This window comes from Equus asinus, chromosome 13 (genome assembly GCF_041296235.1).
Source record: "Equus asinus isolate D_3611 breed Donkey chromosome 13, EquAss-T2T_v2, whole genome shotgun sequence".
Classification (NCBI taxonomy): Eukaryota; Metazoa; Chordata; class Mammalia; order Perissodactyla; family Equidae; genus Equus; species Equus asinus.
The window spans coordinates 55,957,634-55,978,794 of record NC_091802.1 but is presented as its reverse complement, the minus strand read 5'-3'; the positions used below and the strand labels follow the sequence as shown (position 1 = coordinate 55,978,794).

Sequence of the window (21,161 nt, the reverse complement as noted above, 5' to 3'; positions counted from 1 at the left end):
GTTCTGTGGCATTCCCTCCTGAATGGCATTCCTGCCTGCGTGTTTTTCCAGCTTTCCTGGGCACGGGGAGAGCAGAGGCCTGGAAAGGACAGTCGGTGGCCACGCCCCTGGAATTCTGGCACATTGCCCTCCCAATGCACAGAGCCCAGCCCAGGGAGTCTGCGCCACAGAAACACATAATCCAAAAGCTTTTACTGGGAAACAAACAGACCAATACTGTAACAGAATACTGACATGCCCCCTCTCTGGCAGGGAGCTTGGGCTCCAGTCACCATTGCACAAAGTCCCTCTGATTGGCCTGCTCCTCTTTGGTGTGGGAGCCCCGAGGGCCAGCTCCTCACAGGTGTGGGCTGTTCTCCACCCAGGTATGGGGACCCCACTTCCATGTTTTGTTAGAAAGTGCAGGCAGGCAAAGAATTCCCAGTGGCTTACTCAGTCTTTGCAACAGTTGACTCCTCCTCGGGACCCAGTGTTCGCTGAGAGATGAGAGAGTTTTGTGGCTGAAACAGACCTTATTTCCTTGATGAGGCTCCAGGTGTCAGTGTCTGGGTTCCTGGGCAGGGCCAGAGCTGGGGTGATCGATCTCTGTCGTCAAGGGTGAGGGCTGCAGGGCCAGGCTGCTCCCTGGGCTGTGACTTTGGCAGTCTCCTCTCTAGGGTCTCCTCGGTCATCTATGTCCCTCACGCTGGGGACATGGGCCTCACTTGGACTTTCCTGCCCCTCTGCTCTGGGCAGCAGCAGTGAGTGCAGCAGCAGCTGCAGGCAATAAGCAGCATCACCAGAACAGTGGCTGGAGGATTGGCAGAGAGAAGCAGACAGCACAGGAAACTCAGCGGTGGGGGAGGAGGGAGAACACCCACCCAACTTCTGAAGAAGCCCCTCTGGAGGTGTGGAGGACCTTGCCCAAAGGTCTGGCTTTGCGGTCAGAAATACCCGAGAGTCTGACAAGAGGTGTTGACTGTCCTCGTGCCGGCCACCAGGGCTCTGACCTCCCGGTGGTGCCTCCTCTGCTGCCCAGAGCTTTGCTCCCTTCATCCCTGGGTTGGGATGCTGGAGATGCCTCTGGGTCCTGGTTCCCAGCGCCACCCCATCACTCGAGCAGCATGTCAGAGGATTGGGGGAAACTCCTTGGCTTCCCCCGAGAGATGTCTCCTCCTCCTCCTGCCTGGGGGACATCCAGCTACCTCTGCCAGCCCTCTTGCACCAGGGTCTCGTCTCTCCTGGATGCCAGGAAGAGCCATGGGCACTCAGGAGACTCTGAGAGCCCCACCTTACCTGTGAAAAGGAGGAGGACTGAGAAGGCCACGATCTCCACGGGCTCGGCCTGGGGCAGCCTCTGCAGCTTGAGCAGCAGCCTCTCACCCATGGAGTGTATCTCCTGCACAAAGTTGGTGGCTGCCATGCTGCGCCAGGTTCCTGTCGGGCTGCTCTGAGCAGAGAGAGGACGTGGAGTCCCCATGGGGCTGGCTTCAGAGAATCCACCCTCTCACCCACCCGCAACCCGTTGGACGAGTTTGTCAGGTCTCACCCATCACACCCCTGGTGGCTCACAAGGGAGGAAGGGAGCTGGTAGGGCCCCTCTGCCCAGTGGTGGCCCTCAGCCCCCACATAGCTGGCACTGCTCAGGGTGAGGGAAGGTGGTGATGACAGTGAGCCTGAGGCCCTACTGTGGGGGCAGCTCGGCAGAAGTGGACACAGGAGGGGTCTGCCACCTGGCCAAGGTTAGCCAAGGTTTCTGACCGTGAGGTGCGGTGACTTCACTGTTACATTCCTTTGTCTCAGACACCACTCCTAGGTTTTGCCCGGGTGCCTTGGATTGGTGCAGCTTCCCTGGTGGCCCGTGTGTCATTCAGGACTTTGGGTGCCTCCCCTGGGTTCCCTGGCAGGGAGACTGGGCTTCAGGACTCCAGCCCAGTGCTCTTGCCTTTTGTCGTATGTGGGGGCAGAAGGATCAGGTTCTCCTAAGAGCAGGCTCATGGGGCCTTCTGGCCAAGGTCAGCCCCAGGGCCCCCCACCTCTCCCACCAGCCCAATTTCTTTACTCACACGGTGTTCTCTGTCCTGTATGGAGGAAGAGAAGACACTGTGTCCCTCCACTTTTTCCCAAGGAGGCTTCTCAATGGGATCAGGCATCCCAGGGCTGGTTTAGTCAGCCCCTCCCCTGCTGGCTCGGATCTGCCCCCTGCCCTGACCAGGACAGTCCCCTCTGCAGCCCCACCCCGCCCCAGGTCTGTGGCAGCTCAGCCCTCCAGGCCTGCCTAGGGTACCCAAGAGGCTGAAGGTGAAGGTCCAGGTGGAGTCTAGGAGTGGGGGCATGTTGTACATCAGAGTTGCTTTCCCCTTCCTCCTCAACTGTGGGCATGAGGAAGCCAGGGCCTCTTCAGAGAGGAACCAGCCCAGCCTGAACCTGCTCACCAAGGCAGCCCTAATCCAGGGCAGTTAAGAGGTGGCCAGGGGCTTGTGCCAGACTTTGGGCTCTAGTTACCACTGCCTTGTCGCTGGTCTCAGCCAGGCAGGTTCTCCCCGAGATGGTGCAGTCTGTGAAGCCGGTCACTCCCAGTGCTTCTGCCACAGCATAGCTGCCCTAGAGCTGCCTTGAAGGTCATCTGCTCGAGCTACCCTGCCCTTGGCTCCTTGCCCTCCCTGTGGCGCGCAGCCTTAGCTGAGCCTCTCTGGGTGAGGTGGGGATTCCTGCCTGCTACAGCAGCCCACTCCATTCCTTCTTGGGGCAGTTCTGACTGTGAGAAGATGGGACCTCCTAGTGACCTCATTAGTCCCACCTGTGGTCGCTTAGGACACTTGCACCCCTCTTCTGCGTTAGAGTCCTTCAGTACGTGGAGGGCACTGGTGTGCACCTTTTGCATCTCCTTCTCCACAAGGAAACTGCTCTCATGGGTCAGCTGCCCCCCAGAGAACATTGTTTGAAATGTCTTGCATTTGAATACCGCCTGCCCCCTTCCTGCTTTCATTACATCGACGACGAATCACTTCATTTCTCTGAGTCTTCCTGCCTGTGAACCTGTACTTCCTGCCTGTGAACCAGGGAAACCAGAGAGCCTCCCAACCCCATGCTCAGTGGTTCCTTGTTGGAAGCAGCCAAGCTAGTGGTGGCTTCCCCTAGCCCCAGGAAGGAAGAGCAGCCTGGCTGTCCACATGGCCCTTCTTCTTTACATGAAGATGAGCTGTCTGTCTTTCAAGGCTGTTGGAGGATTAACCACCTGGCAGCACAGAACAGCAGCCAGCACAGAGCCTGGCACAGGGAGGTGCCCAGCGCATGTGATTCCCCTCTGGGTGGGGTCTGGCCAGCTCAGGAGAGTTGAGGCAGCCTTTCAGGGAGTTGCACCCCCCTATATACTGTCACCTGACCCTCCCCAAATACCTTTGGGGAGTTTCGTCTGTGTCCTTCCTTCTCAGGATGTTTACGGTGTGTGAAATGAAGGAAGTGGTAGGGGGCAAGCTGGAGATGGGGAGCTGTTATTTTAAGTGATGATGGGGGTAGCAGGCTCATGATGGCTCCATGGAATATTCACTGGTTTCCTGTCAAAAGTGGGAGGCTCCTTGGAGTTAGGTCTTCTAACTTCCCTCGTGCCCTACCCAAGGGTCAGCACGTTTCTGCAAAGCAGATTAGGATCCCAGTTTCCAAATGTACTAAGAGGCTAGAATCCTAGAATGACACGGGTCATCCACCCCTGACTCCTCTTACATACGGGGAAACTGAGACTGGAAAGAGTATGTGACTTCTTCGAGGTCACACAGCAGGACGGGCCCAGCCAGCGCTCCCCCTACTGCCCAACGCTGTCTCTCGATGGAGGCCTGTCTCTGGCAGCCTGCTCCTTACCAGCAAGATAAGTCAGTCCCAGAGCAGCCCACTGAGTGCACCACCCGTGCAGTAGGCTCAGCACAGGAACTGGAAGGTCAGAGCCCTTTGAAGGCAGGTGGGCTCCACCTTATCAGCCCGACCCCACACTCCTGAGTCTGGAGCACTGCTTTTATCAGGCGCATCACTCACCAGGCCGGGGCCGCACCTGCTCTTTGAGAACCACAGGTGGTACTCGTCACCAAAGGGATGGGTCTTGTGTGTCTATCTCTTGTTCATCGAACTCCTTCCTGAACATAGGACCCCTCTCCTCTGGTCACCCGAAGAGACTTCCTTCCGCTGACCAGTGGAGTAGACTTGCACAAGGAGGTGGTCCCCTCCCTTGTTCTGGGGTCCCTGGGCATCCCCACTCCCCAGGTTTCCAGGAGGATGGGAGCCCGCCTGCTGGCCTCATTCCTGGAGGAGGTGGCGGTGCTGACCGAAGCCCTGGAGGAGAGTTTACACCGGGCTCAGGAGCTGGGCTGCTTTTTCTTCTCCCTCTTCGTCTACACTTGGTCTGGCTTTTTCAGCCAGGTTGGCCTCGTGCCTGCACTGCCTAATGTAGCCATCAGAGACACTCCTTAAAAGAGGAAGTGGGCAGAGGGCGGTGGGCAGGGGGAGCTTTCTCACTTGTGCTGCCACCACGCCCAGAGAGCCGGGAGGGCTCGCAGAGGGGGCGCCTCCACCTGTGAGCGAGAAGGGTGTGGAGACCCCAGGTCAGTCTGAGGGTGCGGTCTCCAGAGCGGGCAGGAGGGGAGGAGGAAGGTTGGGCCGAGGCTGAATTTGCTGTGCAGTAAAGGCGAGGTGTGTGGAGCAGAAGCTTCAGCTATAGGTCAGCCATCTTGAGACATTAGGAAATCAGAAAGCTGCAGATTCGTGCCCAGAGGACCCAGGCTCCACTCTGGGAGTGTCAGTCCACACCAGCGGCAGGCCACGGACATAGACAGAGTCAGCTTTGTACCCAGGGCCTCTCTGGGGACCTGAACTAGCCAGCCGTACCCACCCTGGGGTCTTACCCAGGTCTGCTCACTGGGTCCCGTCTGTGCTATGAACTAAGTGGGGTTGCTGGACATGGCTGCTTTGCCCCAAAGGCTGAAGAGGAGCCACCTTTGCTTTTCAGTTGACATTTTGTCATTTCCAGCTTGGGCTTGAGCAGAATGAGCGTTAGTGAGGACCTTGGGGAGCTGGAGGGGCCTTGTTCTCCTAAGAGAAGGAGGCACATAGCAGCAGATCCCAGGCGGTCTTCTCAGTGGGCTATTTAAAGCAAGGCCAAGGGGGTGCCTGACGCCTGGTGCCCAATATAACTAGCAGCCGTCAGGTGACCATGTGGCTTGTGTCCCAGCCCTTGCTCTGTGGGGAGCCCTAAGTGTTCCCAGCTGTGGCCTGGGAAAGTGGGCACTTGGGGCTGGCTGCCTCTCGTCCCCTTTACCTTCCCAGGTTTGGAGGGAGGAAGATGGGGAAGCCAAATGGGGCTACTGGTAATTCTCTGTATTTTTCCAGTCTTTCTATCCTGAGGTCCATCAAACTCCTTCCAAAACTGTACTTCCTGCCTGTGAACCAGGGAAACCTGAGAGCCTCCCAACCCCAGGCTCAGTGGTTCCTCGTTGGAAGCAGCCAAGCTAGTGGTGGCCCCAGGAAGGAAGAGCAGCCTGGCTGTCCGCATGGCTCTTCTTTGAGCCTTCGGAGGGTGCTCCCTGGCTGGAGTGGCAGCTGGGGGGGGGGGGGGCGGGGGGTGGAGGGGGGATGGTGAGCAGGGCAGAGAGGAAAGCTGGCAGAGCTGGAGGGACTAGAAAACATCCCATTGTGTGGCATCTCCTGGCACAGAGAACCTTGCGACAGAGCAGGCAGGCATCCTGCAGGCCAAACAGCTGCCACTTGGTACTGAAGCGTCCCTGCTTCCTCCTTGCAAAACTGATATTCCAACTCCAGACGCCTCACAGGGAAGAGAATAGAGAGTACCAGGCAGCAGGCGCCTGTGTTTGTGACTGATAAGCGTAGTGTGTTGATGGCTCAGGGCGCCTGTTACTTTGTCATGGTGGGTTTCAGCCACCCTTGCCCCGTGGGGCGTTGTCTTGTTTGAGGAACAGCTAGAATGAGGCATAACTGATGGTTGTGGGAGATTTTGGGGGTCCAGAGGCTCGACCAGCAAGGCAGAGATGCCCACTGTGTACTGTGCTGAGCCTTAGGGCAACCCCCTCTCTTCCTTGGCTCTGACTTGCAGTAGGCAGTAGGCACTTGAACCCTCAGCAGTCCTTACTCCTCCAGCCCTGTCGCTTTCAAGGGCGGAAGGCACTTCCTGCTGTTGGTGGTTGTTCCTGAAGCCCCAGAAACTGAGCATCACCCTTCTTTCCCAGCTCAGAGACTGTGTTCCGGGGGCCCTTCCACCTTTGTTCTGTGGGTACAGAGACTCTGATGCCCACCTACCTGCTGGGGCATATTACAGATAAGAGCTGGCAGGGGTAGCCATGGGCTCCCCACCACGCCCTTCCCTCACCAGGCCTAACCCGCTGCCTCCAGCACAGCCCAGCATCTGCCCCTTCTCTCTGCCACACGCTGCCTGTCACCGCAGGATTTCAGTCTCCCCAGCCACCAACCCAGGCCAAATCCCACAGCCTCTGCTGAGCCAAGAACACTTGGACTGATCCTTGGGTTCCACTTTTCCCTGGATCCGTCTTTTTCTTTCTAAGTAGATACTAGCTTGTTTGCTTTGGGGAAAACATCTGGGGGATGGGGGAGGGAGATTTTAACCCTGCTGTGGGGACGTGGAGGCAGGAGTAGGCAGCCAGCCTCTACTCATGGGGCCCTGCCAAAGAGGGCCAGAGGGCCAGATACCAGGGCAGTCCCTCCCCCAGGCTCAAGTCCACCATTGTCACCTTCTTCCCACCCTGGGTTTAGAGTCAGGCCCTCGCCTTTCTGGCGCAGCATGCAGGGAAATCTGGGGGCTCGTGGGGATCTAAAGGGGCCCAGAGAGGAGCTCCTGGGCAGAGCCCCGAGCTGAGAACAGCTGGCAGTGAGCCGGCCAAGCCCCTCATAAGAAATGGCGGCTCTTGACACAGATGGGCAGAGCTGCTGTGGGTCCTGCCACATCCTGGGGGGTAAGAACTGACTTGGGAAGACCCTGCCGGAGCCTTCTGGACTGGGGGAAAGCAGGGACAGGGAGGGCTCTGCCTGTGTCCGGGGGAAAGGGAGGCTCAGTGGCGGGTGACGCTTCTCTCCCCAGCCGGGACCGTCAAATCCCTTGTGTAAGCCCCCTGAATGGAAACAGCTTAAACAAACTCGCAGAGTAAGCAGGCACTCTGGGCCCCTCTGCCTGCTCAGCAAGCAGGGAGGAAGCCACCCACAGTGGAGGGCTGCAGCCTCGGGCTGTGTCCCCCTGTGCTGGGTCCCAGCAAGAGGGGGAGCCCGGGTTTGGACAGGAGGCTGTCTGGAGACTGTGACCAAGTGCATCCCTTGTGACCCTCCTCTCTGCAATCATGGTAAATTGTGGCCTCTGCTCTTGGGGTAGGGGACCCCTCTTGCTCCCTTCCCTTCGTCCCCTCTTCATCTGTGGCCTGCACCACTCACCTGGGAGCTCAGGTGTTGGAGTTGGGGGGTGACCGCAGGTGCTAGGGAGCCGAGCAGCCTCCACGTGCCTCTCCTCAGCCCTGGCCGCCACCTCTTCCTTCCTTCCCTGACTTCTCTTTTCTGACCTGATGCTGCTCCCTGGGCGCCTCTCCTCGGTGCAAGCAAGCGAGCTCCTCCTCGCTGCTGACAGCCAGCTGCCGTCTGGGCCTCAGCTTTTTTGTTGTCGGTCGTCCTAGAGATCCAAGTTTCAAGTTACACAGAATGGCCACTGAAGAGGGGGGAGCCAGTGCCTCAGCCCAGGCGAGGGAGTCCCTGCTGGGGACTTGTCCTGCTGCTGCTCCCTGCCCCAGAGTCTGCATGGGCCGGGCTGCCTCTCTTCTCGTTCCTCCTCCTCTTCCTCTCCTCTCCCTCCTGGCGGGTGTGTGTTAAGCCTTGTGGGCTGGGCCTGGGCTGTGATCTGATGAAAGAGGAGGTCGGCTCTCTTGTTCCCTGGCGAAGATGACCCCTGGGAGGTTCCACCTGAGCAGTGGAGTGGGGAGGGAGGGGGGAGGCCCCGGGCACTCCCAGCTCTTTGGCTCCCTGCCCACGCTCAGGAGGGCCTTTGGGCCCACATTCCCTGACCCCAACCTGTCCTTCAGGCTACTCCCTGACTGGTCCCTCCCTCTGGCCTCTCCTTGGAAAGAAAGTAAATAGTAGGGGAGCTGCTGGACCACCCAAGCAGCCAGCCCCCTTGGGAGGCATCTTGGGGAAGAACTTGGGAGTCCTGCGTGACTTGAGAGTGGCCTGCGCTTGGCCTGCTTGCCTGGGGCGGTGCCTTCTGTTCCTTGGGACTCTGGGAGGAGAGAGGACTCTGCTGGTCTTGTTCTTGCCAAAGAGTGCCTGCTGGGGCCATTGCCATACTCCTGGCCCAGCTATCAGGGACGGGCTTCAGAGCTCAGTGGCTGGTGGGGCCCTTTGACATTTGGCTGGTTGTGCCACCCCAGCAGACCAGGCTGTGCCTGGATCAGCTCAGGAGCCGACCACAGCCCGCATCTGTGAGCTGTCAATGGAGCCCTTTGAGTGTGAGCACAAAACTCCAGTGAGTCAGGGCTTGGGGGAGGGCGGGGCGAAGGAAGCCAGCCTTGTGGCCACACCACTTGGATGCCAGAACCTCCCAGAGGCTCGACAGGCAGCCACTGTGCGGTCGCACAGACTCTGGCACTGGAATGTGTTACACATTGACTTGAGGAGCGGCGGGAACAGTGCCCTCCGGTGGCTGCCTCGGCCTCCTTGCTGTCTCAGGCTGTTCAGAGCTGCGTTCTCCACTTAACTAAACAAGGCAGCCAGACTGTGCTTCCTAGGGGCCTTGCAACAATCAGCTCTTGTTCCTGGAGCCTGCCACTCGGGGTCCCAGCTTCTCTAGATGTTTCTTGCAGCCCCAGGCAGTGCACACGTTGAGAGGAGTGTGCTTGTTAGAGCAGTGGCGCCAGCTATTCTGTCCCTGGCATATGGCGCCTGGACAGCCTTGCCTCTGCTCCAGCATCTCCTCCTGGGCTCCCCCACCCCATGCCACATTCCTGTGGCAGGAATGGCCATTTGTGAGAACCCTGATAGAGCTGTGGTTCCTCTTGGGGCCTCTGCATCTGTCCCAAGGACTGACTGCACCCCCAGCCTGGGGGGTTAGAGGAAAGAAAGCTGGAGGCCGGCACCCCAAGGGGGCTGTGGCAGGATGGAGGCAGTGGAAGATGCGGTGAGGAAGACTCCAGCCAAGGCTGTGTCTCCGTGCTGCCCTCGCCACTGACTAGCATATGGTGCCAGCTCTCAGAGCGGCCTGGTTCCTGCTCTCGGGCAGCCCCCTGGCCCTGGGCTGTGTACACTGGGCTGGGCAGCTGCTTGTTGGGGACAACAAGGAAGAGGTCACCAAGAGAGAGAAGCAGGGCAGAGTACTGAGGCTGGGGCTGGGGGGTATGGGATGATGACCTCCTGCTGTGCCCTTCCTCTCCCACCCCCAGCAAAGCGTGAAGAGTAATAATGACAGCCTTACTGTGCACTAGGTGTGGTACAGAGCACTTCAGAGCATCATCGCACTCAGCCCTACACTGCCCTCGGGGCCAGTGCTCTTCTGGCACTGTTCTGCAGGCCCGCAAGCGTAGGCTTCAAGAGGTCAAATACTTTCCCCAAGGACACAGCCTCAGCAGCAGAGTCAGCATCTGCACCCAGAGTCCATGCTTCTCCCAGGGCACCCCACTGCCAGAGGACAGAGCAGGGCAGAGGGCTGGGGCCCAGAGGAGTAACCTACAGAGAAGCAGGACAGAAGGCAGTTGATGCCCTGGCTCCTCTGGATACCCCCATGTGTTACATGACTCTGGGAAAGCTCCTTCACCTCATTGTCCTCATCTGTAAAATGGGCAACCAAGCGATGCCTTGTGAAGCCTGCATGGGATGAGGTGTGTGAGATGCCTAGCATGGTGCAGTCACAGCAATGCTCAGCCAGAGTTTAGGGATTGCGGGAACGAATGCTGGCCTGCCTGGGTCCCTCACCCCTTGTCTCTGCCACACTGCCTGTTCCAGGTGCCGCCATGCTGCCATTGCCAAGTACTTTGGGGATGCGCCCCCCGCCTGCACCAAAGGCTGTGACCACTGCCAGAACCCTGCAGCTGTGCGGAAGCAGCTGAGCGCCTTGGAGCAGAGCAGCAGTTGCAGCAAGACCTGCGTCGGACCCTCCCAGGGGAATGGCTTTGACCCTGAGCTGTATGAGGGAGGCCGCAGGGGTTATGGGGGCTTCAGCAGGTGAGGGGCTGTGAAGCCAGGGGCTCCCAACCCACTGGAAATAGTCTGGTATTCTCCCCCTGGTGCCAAGGCCAGACCAGAGGCAACAATGCCATAGTCCACCCCTTACCCTGTGGGCCAGGCCCTCAGTGTTGCCCTGAGCTGCCAGGGCATCAGGGACCTTGCTGCCCCACCAGAGGCGTGGTGGGAGGGCAAAGCCCAGGCCCAGAGCTGCTCACACCCAGCCTGTCCCCTAGGTACGACGAAGGTTCTGGAGGCAGTGGGGACGAGGGCAGAGATGAGGCCCACAAGCGGGAATGGAATCTCTTCTACCAGAAGCAGATGAGCCTGCGCAAGGTGAGGGGCAGGGGCTTGACGGGGTCCCAGGTGGCCCCTGGCTCACATTGTCTCAGCCACTTCCTTGGCACTGGACTGGGAGCTATCTTGAAGCAGATGCCTCACAGGCCCTTATTGTTGTCTTCCAGGGCAAAGACCCCAAGATAGAGGAATTTGTACCCCCAGGTCAGTACAGAAATGTCCCCTGGGGCTTGTGGGGTGTTCTGGAGGTGTGGATGGAGGATGCCTTGTTGGGGGGTTGGGGACTCCAGAGAGCAGAAGGTAGAGTGGAAGAACCCACTCCTCCACCCCCCAGATGAGGACTGTCCCCTGAAAGAGGCTTCTAGCAGGAAGATCCCCAGGCTCACTGTGAAGGTAAGAGGTGGGCGGCTCTTCACACCTGCCCCCCAGGCTCCTCCTCCAACCTGAGGCTCATGTGACCAACTTCCCTCCCCTGTGCAGGCCCGTGAGCACTGTCTGGGGCTTCTGGAGGAGGCTCTGAGCAGTAACCGCCAGGCCACAGGTACCTCTGATGGGTGAGTGTCATGGGGACCAAGGAGGGCTCCCCAAGCTCCTGTTCCTTTAGAGACCATAGGAACCCCTGTCCCTCCCCCCCAGCTTGTTTGGGTGCTGCCTTCCCAAATTGTGACCCATCCTACTCTCAGTGGGTACGGGTTTCCCCAGCGGGAAGGCTCAGCCACGACTGAGAGGCAGCCAGTGGCTGCTGAAGGACAGTAAGCCACAGGGTGCCCAGAGATTTCAGGTTGCAATCCGGGTGCCCAAAGCCATTCCCACCAGGCCTTGAAGCCATCTCCAGGGTCCCTGACTCCCTTGGAGCTCAAAAGGTAAAAGGCTCAGGCCCATCTGACACCTCATGCTCATTCTCACTCTCAGACCTGACCTCCAGGCCGAGGCCGTGGAGCTGGAGCATGAGACATTCCGAAATGCCAAGGTGGCCAACCTATACAAGGCCAGCGTTCTGAAGAAGGTGGGCCCTGGGCAAGAGTGGGTGGGGCATGCTCAAGGGCGAGCGTGGGAGAGGGCAGCCCCTCCACATTGTAGGCCCTCTGGCTGCAGGCAGCGCAGAATCCACCCCCGACCCGGGAGGCCACTTATGTCAGGGGAACCTGACTTCCATCCTTTGCCAGCTGGAGGTCTTCTAGACAACCCTGTGAGGACTAGAACTTGTCCAGTTGCCTCCAACCACAGGCCACAGAAACCCACTTGTGGAAAGCCTGGGCTGGGGGTTATCAGGAGCTAGTGGGTGCCACAGCATGCCTGACTGTCCCTGCCCCAGGTGGCTGAGATCCACAGAGCCTCTAAAGATGGGCAGTTCTATGACGTGGGAGGCGGTGCCAAGAGCTGCAGTGCCCAGGTCGAGCACCCGGAGCCCACTGAGTACGACATCCCGCCAGCCTCCCAGGTCTACTCGGTGAGCAGCGTCCTAGCATCCACCCCCAACCTGGGTCCTGGCCCTAGGGCACCCAAGGGCAAGCCCTCAGGCTTCCCTGCTCTGCCAGCTGTACCCCTGCAGCCCCCGCAGCTCCTCTCTCATCAACCTGACCCCTAAGTGATGTCCTGCCCAGTTTTCCCCTCCCCCACTCCTGAGAGCCCCACCAATGTGGGCCCACCTGGACCAGCCAGGTGTGCCCTCAAGAATCCTCTCTCCTCTTCCTCACAGCTCAAACCCAAGCGAGTGGGAGCTGGTTTCCCCAAAGGCTCCTACCCATTTCAGACAGCCACTGAGCTGATGGAGAAGATGCGGCCCAAAGAGCAAGCCCCCCAGCCTGTGTGGGGAGGCAAGCAGGAGCCCCCCAGCCGGCCCTGTGGCCTCCAGGATGAGGATAGCACTGAGCCCCTCCCTGGGCCCAGAGGAGAAGCCCCCGGAAGCAGTGCCTCTTGTGGGGAGTCCTCCCCTGAGAAGAAGGCGAAAGGCCCCACTGGGGGCAGTCCCATTGCCAAGGCCCGGGTCAACAAGAAGCAGCAGCTTCTAGCCGCAGCGGCCCTCAAGGATTCTCAGAACATCACCCGATTCTTCTGCCAGAGGGCCAAGAGCCCGCCTCCACTCATGTCAGCCCTACCGGCAGAGGGTGCCAGCCCCTCCAGTGAGGGGGTGCGCGGACCCCCAACAGCCCCAGAGAAGTGCGCAGGGGAGGAGGATGGAGCCCTGGGACATCTGGCTGTCCCCGCTCAGACTGAGGAGTGCACCAGGGAGGGGTTGAGGTATGGGCACAGGGTAGTTTGGAAATCTCCTTGCTAACTGTGCCTCTGAAGCTCGGGCCATGCCTAGGATGGTCTCTGCTGGGCTGCCTGGGCCAAGGGCCCTGGAGCTCTGATGCCTGCTCTCTCCTCTGGCCAGTACCTGCCCACTCAGAGACCAGGGGCCCCCTGAAGACCAGTCCACCCCCACAAAGGAGACACAGAGGGACAAGCGGCCCAGGCCCCAGCAGGTACTGACAAGGACAAGGCCACAGGGGAGGGAAGAGGCCTGTGAACCAGGTGGTATCTACTCTGCTCTGGGTTAGGAGTTGGGTGAAAATCATCTCCACATCCCAGGGGCTAGAGGGAGCTACTAGGTGCTATGGCCCGGTCCTCCAGAAGGAGAGGACAGGCCAGTGACAGGGAGCCCAAGAGTGACCCTTTACTGTGGCCCTGCCCAGGAACACCCAGAGAGCCAGGCTCAGAAGAGGCCTCGCCCCTCAGCCAAGGCCTCCATCTTAGCTGAGGCCAAGGGCAGCATCTCGGCCAGCAATCAGGACACCTTGAACCCCATGGCCAAGGGCTCCTGCCAGCTTTCAGCTCCTGGCATCTCCCTAAAGGAGGCTGCGAATGTTGTGGTCAAGTGCCTGACCCCTTTCTATAAGGAGGGCAAGTTTGCATCCAAGGTAGGGTGGGTGGGTGGGTAGGCTCTGCCCTCCCCTAAGCCTGGGACACTTGGGTGTGGTGGGGGTATAGAGAGTGTGAGCCCCAGGAGAAAGAAGGGCAGAAGCAGGCTAGCCCTGAGCCCAGCTGCCACCCTCCCTGGGTCTGCCTTGCCCTTGGGTCATGGCTGTGGGTCACTCCGGGAGCAGGGCAGGGGTCTGTGCTTTCTGCTCCTCTTCGCCCTCTGCCTCTAGGAGTTATTTAAAGCCTTTGCCCGCCACCTCTCACACTCGCTGACTCAGAAGACCTCTCCTGGAAGGAGCGGTGAGTGCTTGCGTTGCTGGGCCAGGAGGCACTTGTGGGGCTCTTCAGAGAGGAGACTGGCCCTCATGTTTCCCTACCCTGAATCTGTAGTGAAGGAAGAGGCCCAGAACCTCATCAAGCTGTTCTTCCACGGCCGGGCCCGGTGCGAGAGTGAAGCGGACTGGCACGGCCTGTGTGGCCCACAGAGATGATGGACTGCTGCCCAGCAGGGCCAGTGTCCTCCCCCAGACTATACCTTGGGCCACCTGGGCCTTGCTCAGGAATGGGGAAGGTGGGCAGGCCCACTGCCATCAGGGGCGTTGTCTTTTCTCAGGGCCCCTCCCCCTTCAGACCACAGCTTGCTTTGGAGGTGGGCGTGGACACCTCCCAAATCAAGGTCAGAGGCCAGTGGTCAGCCTACCTTTTTGCTTGCATGGCCTAAGGTCCTCTTTCTCCTAGCCTCCCTGTCTCTCCTGGCCCTCGTGGCTGGGTTTTCTGGGCCAGATCTCCAGATGAGAAGGTGTGGGGTGGTGTGCTGCTGCCAGGGGAACAGAAAGAAGGAACGGGCCCTCCATGTCTTGTACTTAGCAGGTTGTAAGCCAAGACGAGGCCTACCTGTCCAAGGCATTGGGGCCTCCTCAGGAAGAGCCCTGCTGGCTCAGGTCCTCTGCCCACCAGCCCCTTCCCTTGCCTGGCCAACCTCCAGCCTGGCCCCAGGTGCAGAGTTCGTGGGAAGAGGGGCAGCAGCCAGGCCCTGCTCCCACTCAGCTCCTGGTCAGGAAGGCGAGGCAGGACTGAGACATCTCCCAGAGGAATAAAGTCCTGTTTATTCTGACACACGCATGCACACGCAGCTCTTTTCTCTCAGGTGTTTTATTTTAGCAGCTGCTTCTCCCAGGCTGGGTTCCTGCTGATTTTGAGCCAGGGCCTGGGGCCAGGTGGGCATCTCCCTGAGACTGGGCAACATCAGATGCCCAAGCTGAGTTCCTGCAGCCCCGCCCCAGGCCCACCATGAGGGAGTCTCGCTGCTGTCTTTCCCAGTTGACATCACTGTAGCAGCTCCTGCCTCATGGCCTCCACGTGGGCTAGCCGGGCTGTGCTGCGGTAGGTTCCAGAACAGCCAAGTGGTGAAGTCCACACCAAAATGGCCTGACAGCACCCAAGGGAGACTGTCCAAGTGAGACTTGGGCCAGGGAGAGGCCCCTTCCTCCTCTCTGCCCCTCCCCCACTCCTCCTGGGTGAGGCCGGCCATTAATCGGAGGCGATGCCGCTGTGCATCAGGAAGGCGATGGTGTGCTTCAGCTCCTGGGCCTGCTTAGGTACAGGCATGTGAGGACAGGGCTCCCTGGCCAGCCCCTGCCCACACCATCCCTGAGCAGTAGCCATCGGCCTGGGCCCAGGTTCCCGGGCATGCCAGGCTTGGGTGAGGCATGCGTCACCTTCTCTGGGTGGTCAGAGGCTCTGGCCACTCACCTGTGGCAGCTCAAACCAGATGGTCCGAGGGCTGTCAGCCGAGCCATAGTTGAGTTCCAGGCCAGGGGACCCCTGTTCCTCCAGTGGGCTCAGCAGGTGGATCCGCTGCAGTTCCCTCAGGGCAACAGAGCAGCACAGTTTCTGGGGGCAGCAGAGACAACAGAGCTTGGCTCCTCTCAGGGGACGGGTCAGTGTAGGTAGTGGGAGAGGAATGGCCCAAGGGTGCCCAGGCCTGCCCTGGGGCAGGAACCTGGCCCACCTGGGAGCTGGGGTCCATGAGGATGATGTGCTGGCGGTTCAGCCCCAGGAAGCCAGGTCCAGGCAGGGCCACCTCACTTACTCGGAGCACCACGTAGACAGTGTAGCCAAAGAGGGGCAGCTGCCTCACAGCCTCTGGGGATGGAGGGGCTAGGACAGGAGTTCTGGCCACTGGGGCCCTGGGCCCTGCCTTATTTGGCCCCCAGGTCCGGCAAGAGGGGCAGGGCAGGTGGAAAAGCTTACTCAGCCCCTCTACCCTCACCCATTCCCTCCTGGGCCTCCTGCCTCTGCCCCAGCAGCCCGCTTCCCCCAGACCCACCGATGAAGCTGGTCTGCGCTTCCTGGGAGGTGCATCCTTTCAGCCGCCTCAGCTCCTGGCCCATCAGCATCCTTATGGTGGCCCTTCTCACCTGCCATTGCAGTGTCTTTGGCAAGTAAGCCAACAGGTCTTGCCTAAGACACAGCTGGTTAGTCAAGGCTGGGCATACAGCAGGTGCTAAATAAATGAACCAGTGGCTACTGTGGGTGAGACTGGGAATCCAGACACATGAATAAGGTGTGGGCCCTGCCCTTGAGCTTGGGGTGGGGAGGACAGATGTATACAGCCTCCACGGCTGCATGGAATTAGGGCCATGAAGGTTACAAGTCAAGTGGCCTTGAGCTTCAAGAAGGGGGTGAGGCGTGGTGGGCTGAGGCCCTGGGGTGGGTGCTGAGGCCTACCTCAGCACCAGGAGGGAGAATGACAGGAGGCGTGGGGGCCGCGCTCACACTCACTCTGAGGGGGTGTCCTCAAAGGCCCTGCTGAGGTGCTGTAGGGCGGCCAGCCTGGCCAGTAGGTCCTCTGCCTGTGCACTGACCAACAGCTTCCCCTGCAGGTAGTCCCGCAGCACCTGAGAGGGGGGCGCAGTAAGGGGGCAGCTGTGCCCCAAAGCCCCCACCAGCCATTCTCCTTGAGGGGAGGCTTGGAGGTCCCCCGTCCAGGCAGGGACTCGCCCTCAAGGTGCAGCCAGGACTCAAGTCGCCAGCAGCACAGCAGCCCAGGGCCAGGTGGGGCTAACCTGGCTGTAGTGGGTGCTGATGTAGGTGGGATTGTCGAAGTGCAGCTGGGTCTCCCAGCCAAGCCGCCGGCTGTGCAGGCTCACGTCCTTATCCACCATCACGCTGTTGAGGTACTCGTCGGGCCGCAGGGGCCGCACCAGCTCACCTGCATGGGGAGCCCAGGTCCACATCCTGCCCAGGGCCAGCCCCGCCACAGCCCTGCCAGCCCCAGCATGGGAACTGCCTGACCGGTGGGCACAAGAGCAGGCATGGCCAGTAAGCTACCTCCCTGAGTCCAGCCTCCCCAGGCGAGGTGGCTCACCTTCCCCTTTGATGAGGAAGAGGGCAAATTCCTGCACTTCCTGGGGGTCCATGATGCTCATCTGCCCGCACAGCTCCTCCAGCACTTCTCCTGCCACCTAGGCGTGAGGACAGGGCCATGATAGGGGGTGGGGAGGCTGAGGGGGGCGGTCCCCAGAACTGATGCCCGTGGCTTCCCTGCCTCTCCCCAGCCCCTTCTTGGTGGCCCTGCACTCACTGTGAAAGTCTGGATGTTGGTCTTGTAATCCACACCCCCAGGCAGGTGAATTAGAACCAGGCGGACAGTGTGCCCTTTCTGCCAAGACAGGTTGCAGGGTCAGTCCCCCAGTGGACAGAGGTCCCAGCTCCCCCACCCAGAGGAGTCCTAGAATGCCCAGCCACCTGTACCCGCCAGTACCAAGAAAGCCTGCATTTCACCCGGGAAGGGCAGTTGCCGCCGTCCCCCGTATTTAACTGTCCGCTGGAGGTGCTCCTGGCTGGTCCGGGCCAGCTCTGCAGAGAGGAGCCAGGCTGGGGTCATGAGCATCTCCAAACCCTTCCCCAAGCAGCCGAGACCCCAGCCTGGAAGCCCCTCCCACTGGCACCTTGGCTCAGGCCTGAATCCTGTAGAAACTTGGTCAAGTAGGGCATCAGAGTGGTTGACGGCGGGAAGAAGCCGGTGAGGAGGCTGAGGAAGCTCCAGCCTCGAGCACAGTGTTCCCTGCAGGGCAGAGAGCCTGGCCTTCGAGCTGGCCAAACCACGACACTGGGCTGCCCGCTGCCTCTCCCCCACCAGTCCCCCACACTCACGGCCGGGGGTGTCCTGTGACCTGCTTGATGACCTGGCAGTAAATCTCATCCCTGAGGTTCTCCTCCTGGCACAACTGTGGGGACAAGAAGTGCAGGTAGGCAGGGCAATGCCGAGCTGCAGTGTGGTGGAGTGAGGAGGGCATGGGATCTGAAGTCAGAAGAAATCCTCTGCTAACAGCCATGGGCTGGGGGCTGAGTCAAGGTGACAGCCCAGTTGTCATCTCTCCATCTTTGTCTTAACTGACAAAGATCTTTGCACAACTGGTTGCTCCCTAAGTCACTGTCTTCGCCTGCCTCGGGGCCGTGCTCAGCCCTGTCTTCCTCTGTCTCTGGTCCCTCTGTCTTAGTCTCCTCTGCTGGCTCCCCTTATCTCCTTGACCTCTAAGGGCTGCGGTGCCCTTGGGCCTCTGTCTACACTTGCTCCCTGATGATCTCAGCTGCTCTCATCTGCCGATGACTCCTGGTGCCTCCCTCCAGCCCAGACTTCTCCCCTGAACCCCAGGCCCTCCACTTAGGACTTCAGACTTCACATGTCCAAAACAGATTCCTCCACCAGCCCAGACCCACTCTGCCCTCAGGCTTCCTTGTCGAAGATGATCATTGCTCTTGCCAAGGCTGCGGTGTCATCCTTGGCCCCTCTCTCTCACACCCCACATGCAATTCAGAGCAGACCCTGCTGCTCTGGGTCTTCTTCCCCTGCTGCTGCCTCCTGGCCTGGGCCAGCACCATCTCTAACCTGGGATTATCACGATAACCTCCTTTTGCCCTTACACCCCCAGAATCACAAACAGCCAGAGCGACCCTGCACAATGTAAGACAAGTCTCTTCAGAGCCCCCTAGTGGCTGCCCATCTCTCTCAAAAAATCGGAGTCCCGACAATAGCCTACAAGGCCTGCCCTGACCTGGACCACTGTCCCTCCTGGGCCCCGTCCTCCACTCTTGCCTCGCTCGCTGGGCGCCAGCCACTCTGGCCTTGCTGGTGCTGAGGTTCACCCTCTCCACAGGACTGTCACCCCTGCCCCTCTGCACATGCGCTGCCCCTGATGCACACATGCCTCACTCCCTGGCTTCCTTCAGATGTCCGCTCCAGTGTCACCTTGTCACCAAGCCTTCTGCACTGAGGCAGCCCCTTCCCCTGCTTTATCACGTTCCACCATACTTTTTACCCCTGGACACATTACATCACGATTTACTGCCTCCTGCTAGACTGTAAGCTGTGTGGGGACGTGGCCTGCTTGGCGCACTGCCGTGCCCCCAGCAAGTAGGTGCTCAATAAATACTTTTGGATGATTTGAATGAATAGTGACCAAGAAAAGGGGGACCCCGTTCTGGCCCGGGCAGGAGGATGGGAAGGGGCCCTCTGGGCTCACAGTTTCCTTCCAGCACACACAGCTGTTGCTTACCTTCAGCAGCTCATACAGGAGCTCCATCTCACCCTTGCCCCGCGGCTTAGACTGGTCCCCCATAAATTGCATCAGCGCTGCAGGGAGGAAGGGAAGCGTGGTGAGCTGAGCCTGGGGGCCTGGCCCTGGCTAATGCTGTCACTACACAGGGCCTTCCCCTGCCATCTCATGCCTTGCTTTGAAAAAACATGTGAGTCAAGCAGAGTGGCAGTCTCAGCCCTACCAATGAGGAAATAGGGCTCAGAGAGATTCCATGGGCACCCGTGGCTACACACAGCACAGAGCCAGCTGGACCCACCGTTGCCTCCCAACACAGACTCCACGTAACCCACAACCCCTGGGCGTGAGTAGAAGTGGATGAGGGCCGTGGAGGTATAGGAACCACTAGTAAGCTTCCCTGAGTTGGCAAACTCAAGGAGAGAAGGTGACTAGGGGCCTAGGTCCAAGGCACTGCAGACATGGGGACCCAGGATGCCATGGCCACTCACCCTGGAAGCTTTCCACAGCCTGCCTGTTCATGCCCTCATCACTGAGGTTGATGAGCGATTCCTGGATGGGAGCCTGCGGTCAAAGAGGCTGGGCCGTGAGTCTGGGGTCCTTGGGGGCCAGAGGGCAGATCTACTGGCCTGACTCCTCCCCACTTGTCCCCCTTACCTTGGTGTACTGCACCAAGCTGGCCGGGGCCTTCTGCTCAGCACCTCCACCTGTCTGGTGCAGCCTGAGGGGGCAGAGGGGAGGACAGCCCTGCTTGCTTGGCTCCCCCACCCCAGTCCCAGGCTGTGTAGGGAGGGTGTTAAGAGTACCACCCTGGCGGCTCTGAGCAGGGAGGCCCACGTCAGACAGACTGAGGACAGACGGGTGTAGGGCTAGACCAGGGGCACTCACAAGGCCTGGGGTTTCCGGAAGTAGCGCAGGGCAAATTCTTGCATGGTGTAGTTGTGGGAGTCCGTGAACACAGAGAGGTAGGCCATAGAGAGGGGTAGGCTGGTGGCCTCCGAGTCTTCACTGTGTGCCTGGCTCTGAGGGAAGGTGGGGTGCTGGGAGCACAGGAGACCTAGTGCCACCAGAGTGTGCACTGGCCTGTCCGGAGGCCCTGCCCAAGCCTCCACCCAGCCCGACTCCAGAAGAGCAGAGAGCCGCAGTAAGCACACCACCAGAAGCCAGGAAAGGCAAGAGCTGTTTATTGAGCGTCTTCTAGGGCAGCATTAAACTAAATACCAAGAGGCACACACAAGGGGTGTACAGCCCAGCCCCTGCCCACAGGGAGCCCACAGTCTTGCTGAGGAGACAAAGGGCAAGAAAGCTGGAGAGGGCAGAGGGGCAGCATCAGATGAAGCTTCCTTCCTTCCTCCACTCCTAGTTAGGCCTCGCCTCCGCCTCTCCCGTCTTCCTCACCTCCGGCGCCCTATCCCACTGAGCCAGTCCTGACTCTCTGCGCTGCAGCTGACTCTTGTGCCGGCCATTCCTCTGCTCCGACGAGAAGGAAAAGTCTGGAGCAGCAGCCGGCTGCACTATGTCGGCAGGAAAGAGTCCGGAGCGGCCCCCAGTGGAGCCAAACTGCCAGCCTGGAAGGCATCCAAGGCCAGTGACTCACCCACCTGGCCTCTGCCCCTCAGAGGCTCCACCATGTGCTGCCCTCCCTGTGCCAGCCACTCTGCTGGCCCCTGGGGATACCTGGCTCCAAAGTGGCCACTGGCAACAGTTTGATAAGGTCCCCACGGTGGAAGCTGAGGAGGCTGCTGTCATCAGTGATGTAGCTTCGCAAGGCGATGACGTAGCCAGAGTCCTGCAGGCAGGCGAGTGAGCGGGTGAGGAAGCAGCCAGCCTGCCTGTGACCTTCATCCTGCCCACCCCATCTGCTCCCCACTTTGGCCTCACTCCCCACCCAGCACCCCAGAGTTCCAGGGACCCAGCCTGAACTCCCAGCCCCAGCCCAGCCAGCTTGAAGGAGCTTCGCTGACAGCCCTGAGACCAGCCAAACCAGACAGGGCGCAATGCAACATGGATGGAGGCCCCCTGCCCAGCCCGTGCTTGCCTTCTTGAGCTCCCTCAGGAACAGCTCAACCATGGCCTTGATGACACTCGCCCGGGCTGTGTGCAGCACCAGCTGCTCACTCTTCAGTGACAACTCCAGGGTAGAGCTGTCCGGGCACTCTACACCCAGGACCTCAGCAAAGCTGCACACAGGGTGGGGGCATAAGCTAGGGGCCA

At 59.9% G+C, this 21,161-nt stretch overlaps 3 protein-coding genes across 22 annotated transcripts in view; 1 reads left to right on the top strand and 2 right to left on the bottom strand.

The window, feature by feature from the left end:
• The window catches only part of RECQL5 (RecQ like helicase 5), a 34,586-nt gene extending 20,081 nt beyond the window's left edge, over positions 1-14,505 (top strand). For all 5 annotated transcript variants that reach the window (XM_070483644.1, XM_070483643.1, XM_044745734.2 and 2 more), the window contains 12 exons: positions 9,970-10,188; positions 10,425-10,524; positions 10,653-10,689; positions 10,820-10,878; positions 10,966-11,039; positions 11,398-11,491; positions 11,801-11,935; positions 12,185-12,726; positions 12,863-12,953; positions 13,164-13,388; positions 13,620-13,689; positions 13,780-14,505. In XM_070483644.1, coding sequence (XP_070339745.1) covers positions 9,970-10,188; positions 10,425-10,524; positions 10,653-10,689; positions 10,820-10,878; positions 10,966-11,039; positions 11,398-11,491; positions 11,801-11,935; positions 12,185-12,726; positions 12,863-12,953; positions 13,164-13,388; positions 13,620-13,689; positions 13,780-13,880 — 1,747 coding nt within the window. In that variant the 3' untranslated portion in view covers positions 13,881-14,505. The remainder of the gene's footprint in view (positions 1-9,969; positions 10,189-10,424; positions 10,525-10,652; positions 10,690-10,819; positions 10,879-10,965; positions 11,040-11,397; positions 11,492-11,800; positions 11,936-12,184; positions 12,727-12,862; positions 12,954-13,163; positions 13,389-13,619; positions 13,690-13,779) is intronic.
• Positions 178-8,467, bottom strand: SMIM5 (small integral membrane protein 5). 3 transcript variants are annotated; one of them, XM_070483646.1, is made up of 4 exons: positions 8,222-8,467; positions 7,420-7,651; positions 1,276-1,429; positions 178-790 (listed from the first exon to the last, which is right to left on the bottom strand). In XM_070483646.1, the coding sequence occupies exons 3-4, from the start codon at positions 1,400-1,402 to the stop codon at positions 681-683; spliced, it is 237 nt and encodes a 78-aa protein (XP_070339747.1). In that variant the 5' UTR covers positions 1,403-1,429; positions 7,420-7,651; positions 8,222-8,467; the 3' UTR covers positions 178-680. The 3 variants fall into 3 exon arrangements, with proteins under 3 accessions (XP_070339747.1, XP_044601674.1, XP_044601673.1); XM_044745739.2 differs by lacking the exon at positions 8,222-8,467 and adding an exon at positions 4,009-4,302 and having other exon boundaries at positions 7,420-8,208; XM_044745738.2 differs by lacking the exon at positions 8,222-8,467 and having other exon boundaries at positions 1,276-1,424; positions 7,420-8,205.
• A 143-nt stretch (positions 14,506-14,648) lies between the features above and the next one.
• MYO15B (myosin XVB) overlaps positions 14,649-21,161 on the bottom strand; it is a 33,872-nt gene continuing 27,359 nt past the window's right edge. For 10 of the 14 annotated variants that reach the window (XM_070483628.1, XM_070483629.1, XM_070483635.1 and 7 more), the window contains 18 exons: positions 20,986-21,127; positions 20,625-20,736; positions 20,346-20,515; positions 19,836-19,987; positions 19,605-19,668; positions 19,439-19,511; positions 18,951-19,027; positions 17,548-17,621; positions 17,343-17,458; positions 17,156-17,250; positions 16,976-17,053; positions 16,760-16,856; positions 16,458-16,603; positions 16,174-16,289; positions 15,719-15,852; positions 15,401-15,549; positions 15,142-15,282; positions 14,649-14,979 (listed from right to left, as the gene is read on the bottom strand). In XM_070483628.1, coding sequence (XP_070339729.1) covers positions 14,920-14,979; positions 15,142-15,282; positions 15,401-15,549; positions 15,719-15,852; positions 16,174-16,289; positions 16,458-16,603; positions 16,760-16,856; positions 16,976-17,053; positions 17,156-17,250; positions 17,343-17,458; positions 17,548-17,621; positions 18,951-19,027; positions 19,439-19,511; positions 19,605-19,668; positions 19,836-19,987; positions 20,346-20,515; positions 20,625-20,736; positions 20,986-21,127 — 1,996 coding nt within the window. In that variant the 3' untranslated portion in view covers positions 14,649-14,919. The remainder of the gene's footprint in view (positions 14,980-15,141; positions 15,283-15,400; positions 15,550-15,718; positions 15,853-16,173; positions 16,290-16,457; positions 16,604-16,759; positions 16,857-16,975; positions 17,054-17,155; positions 17,251-17,342; positions 17,459-17,547; positions 17,622-18,950; positions 19,028-19,438; positions 19,512-19,604; positions 19,669-19,835; positions 19,988-20,345; positions 20,516-20,624; positions 20,737-20,985; positions 21,128-21,161) is intronic. The other 4 variants (XM_070483630.1, XM_070483642.1, XM_070483631.1 and 1 more) reach the window with 3 other exon arrangements.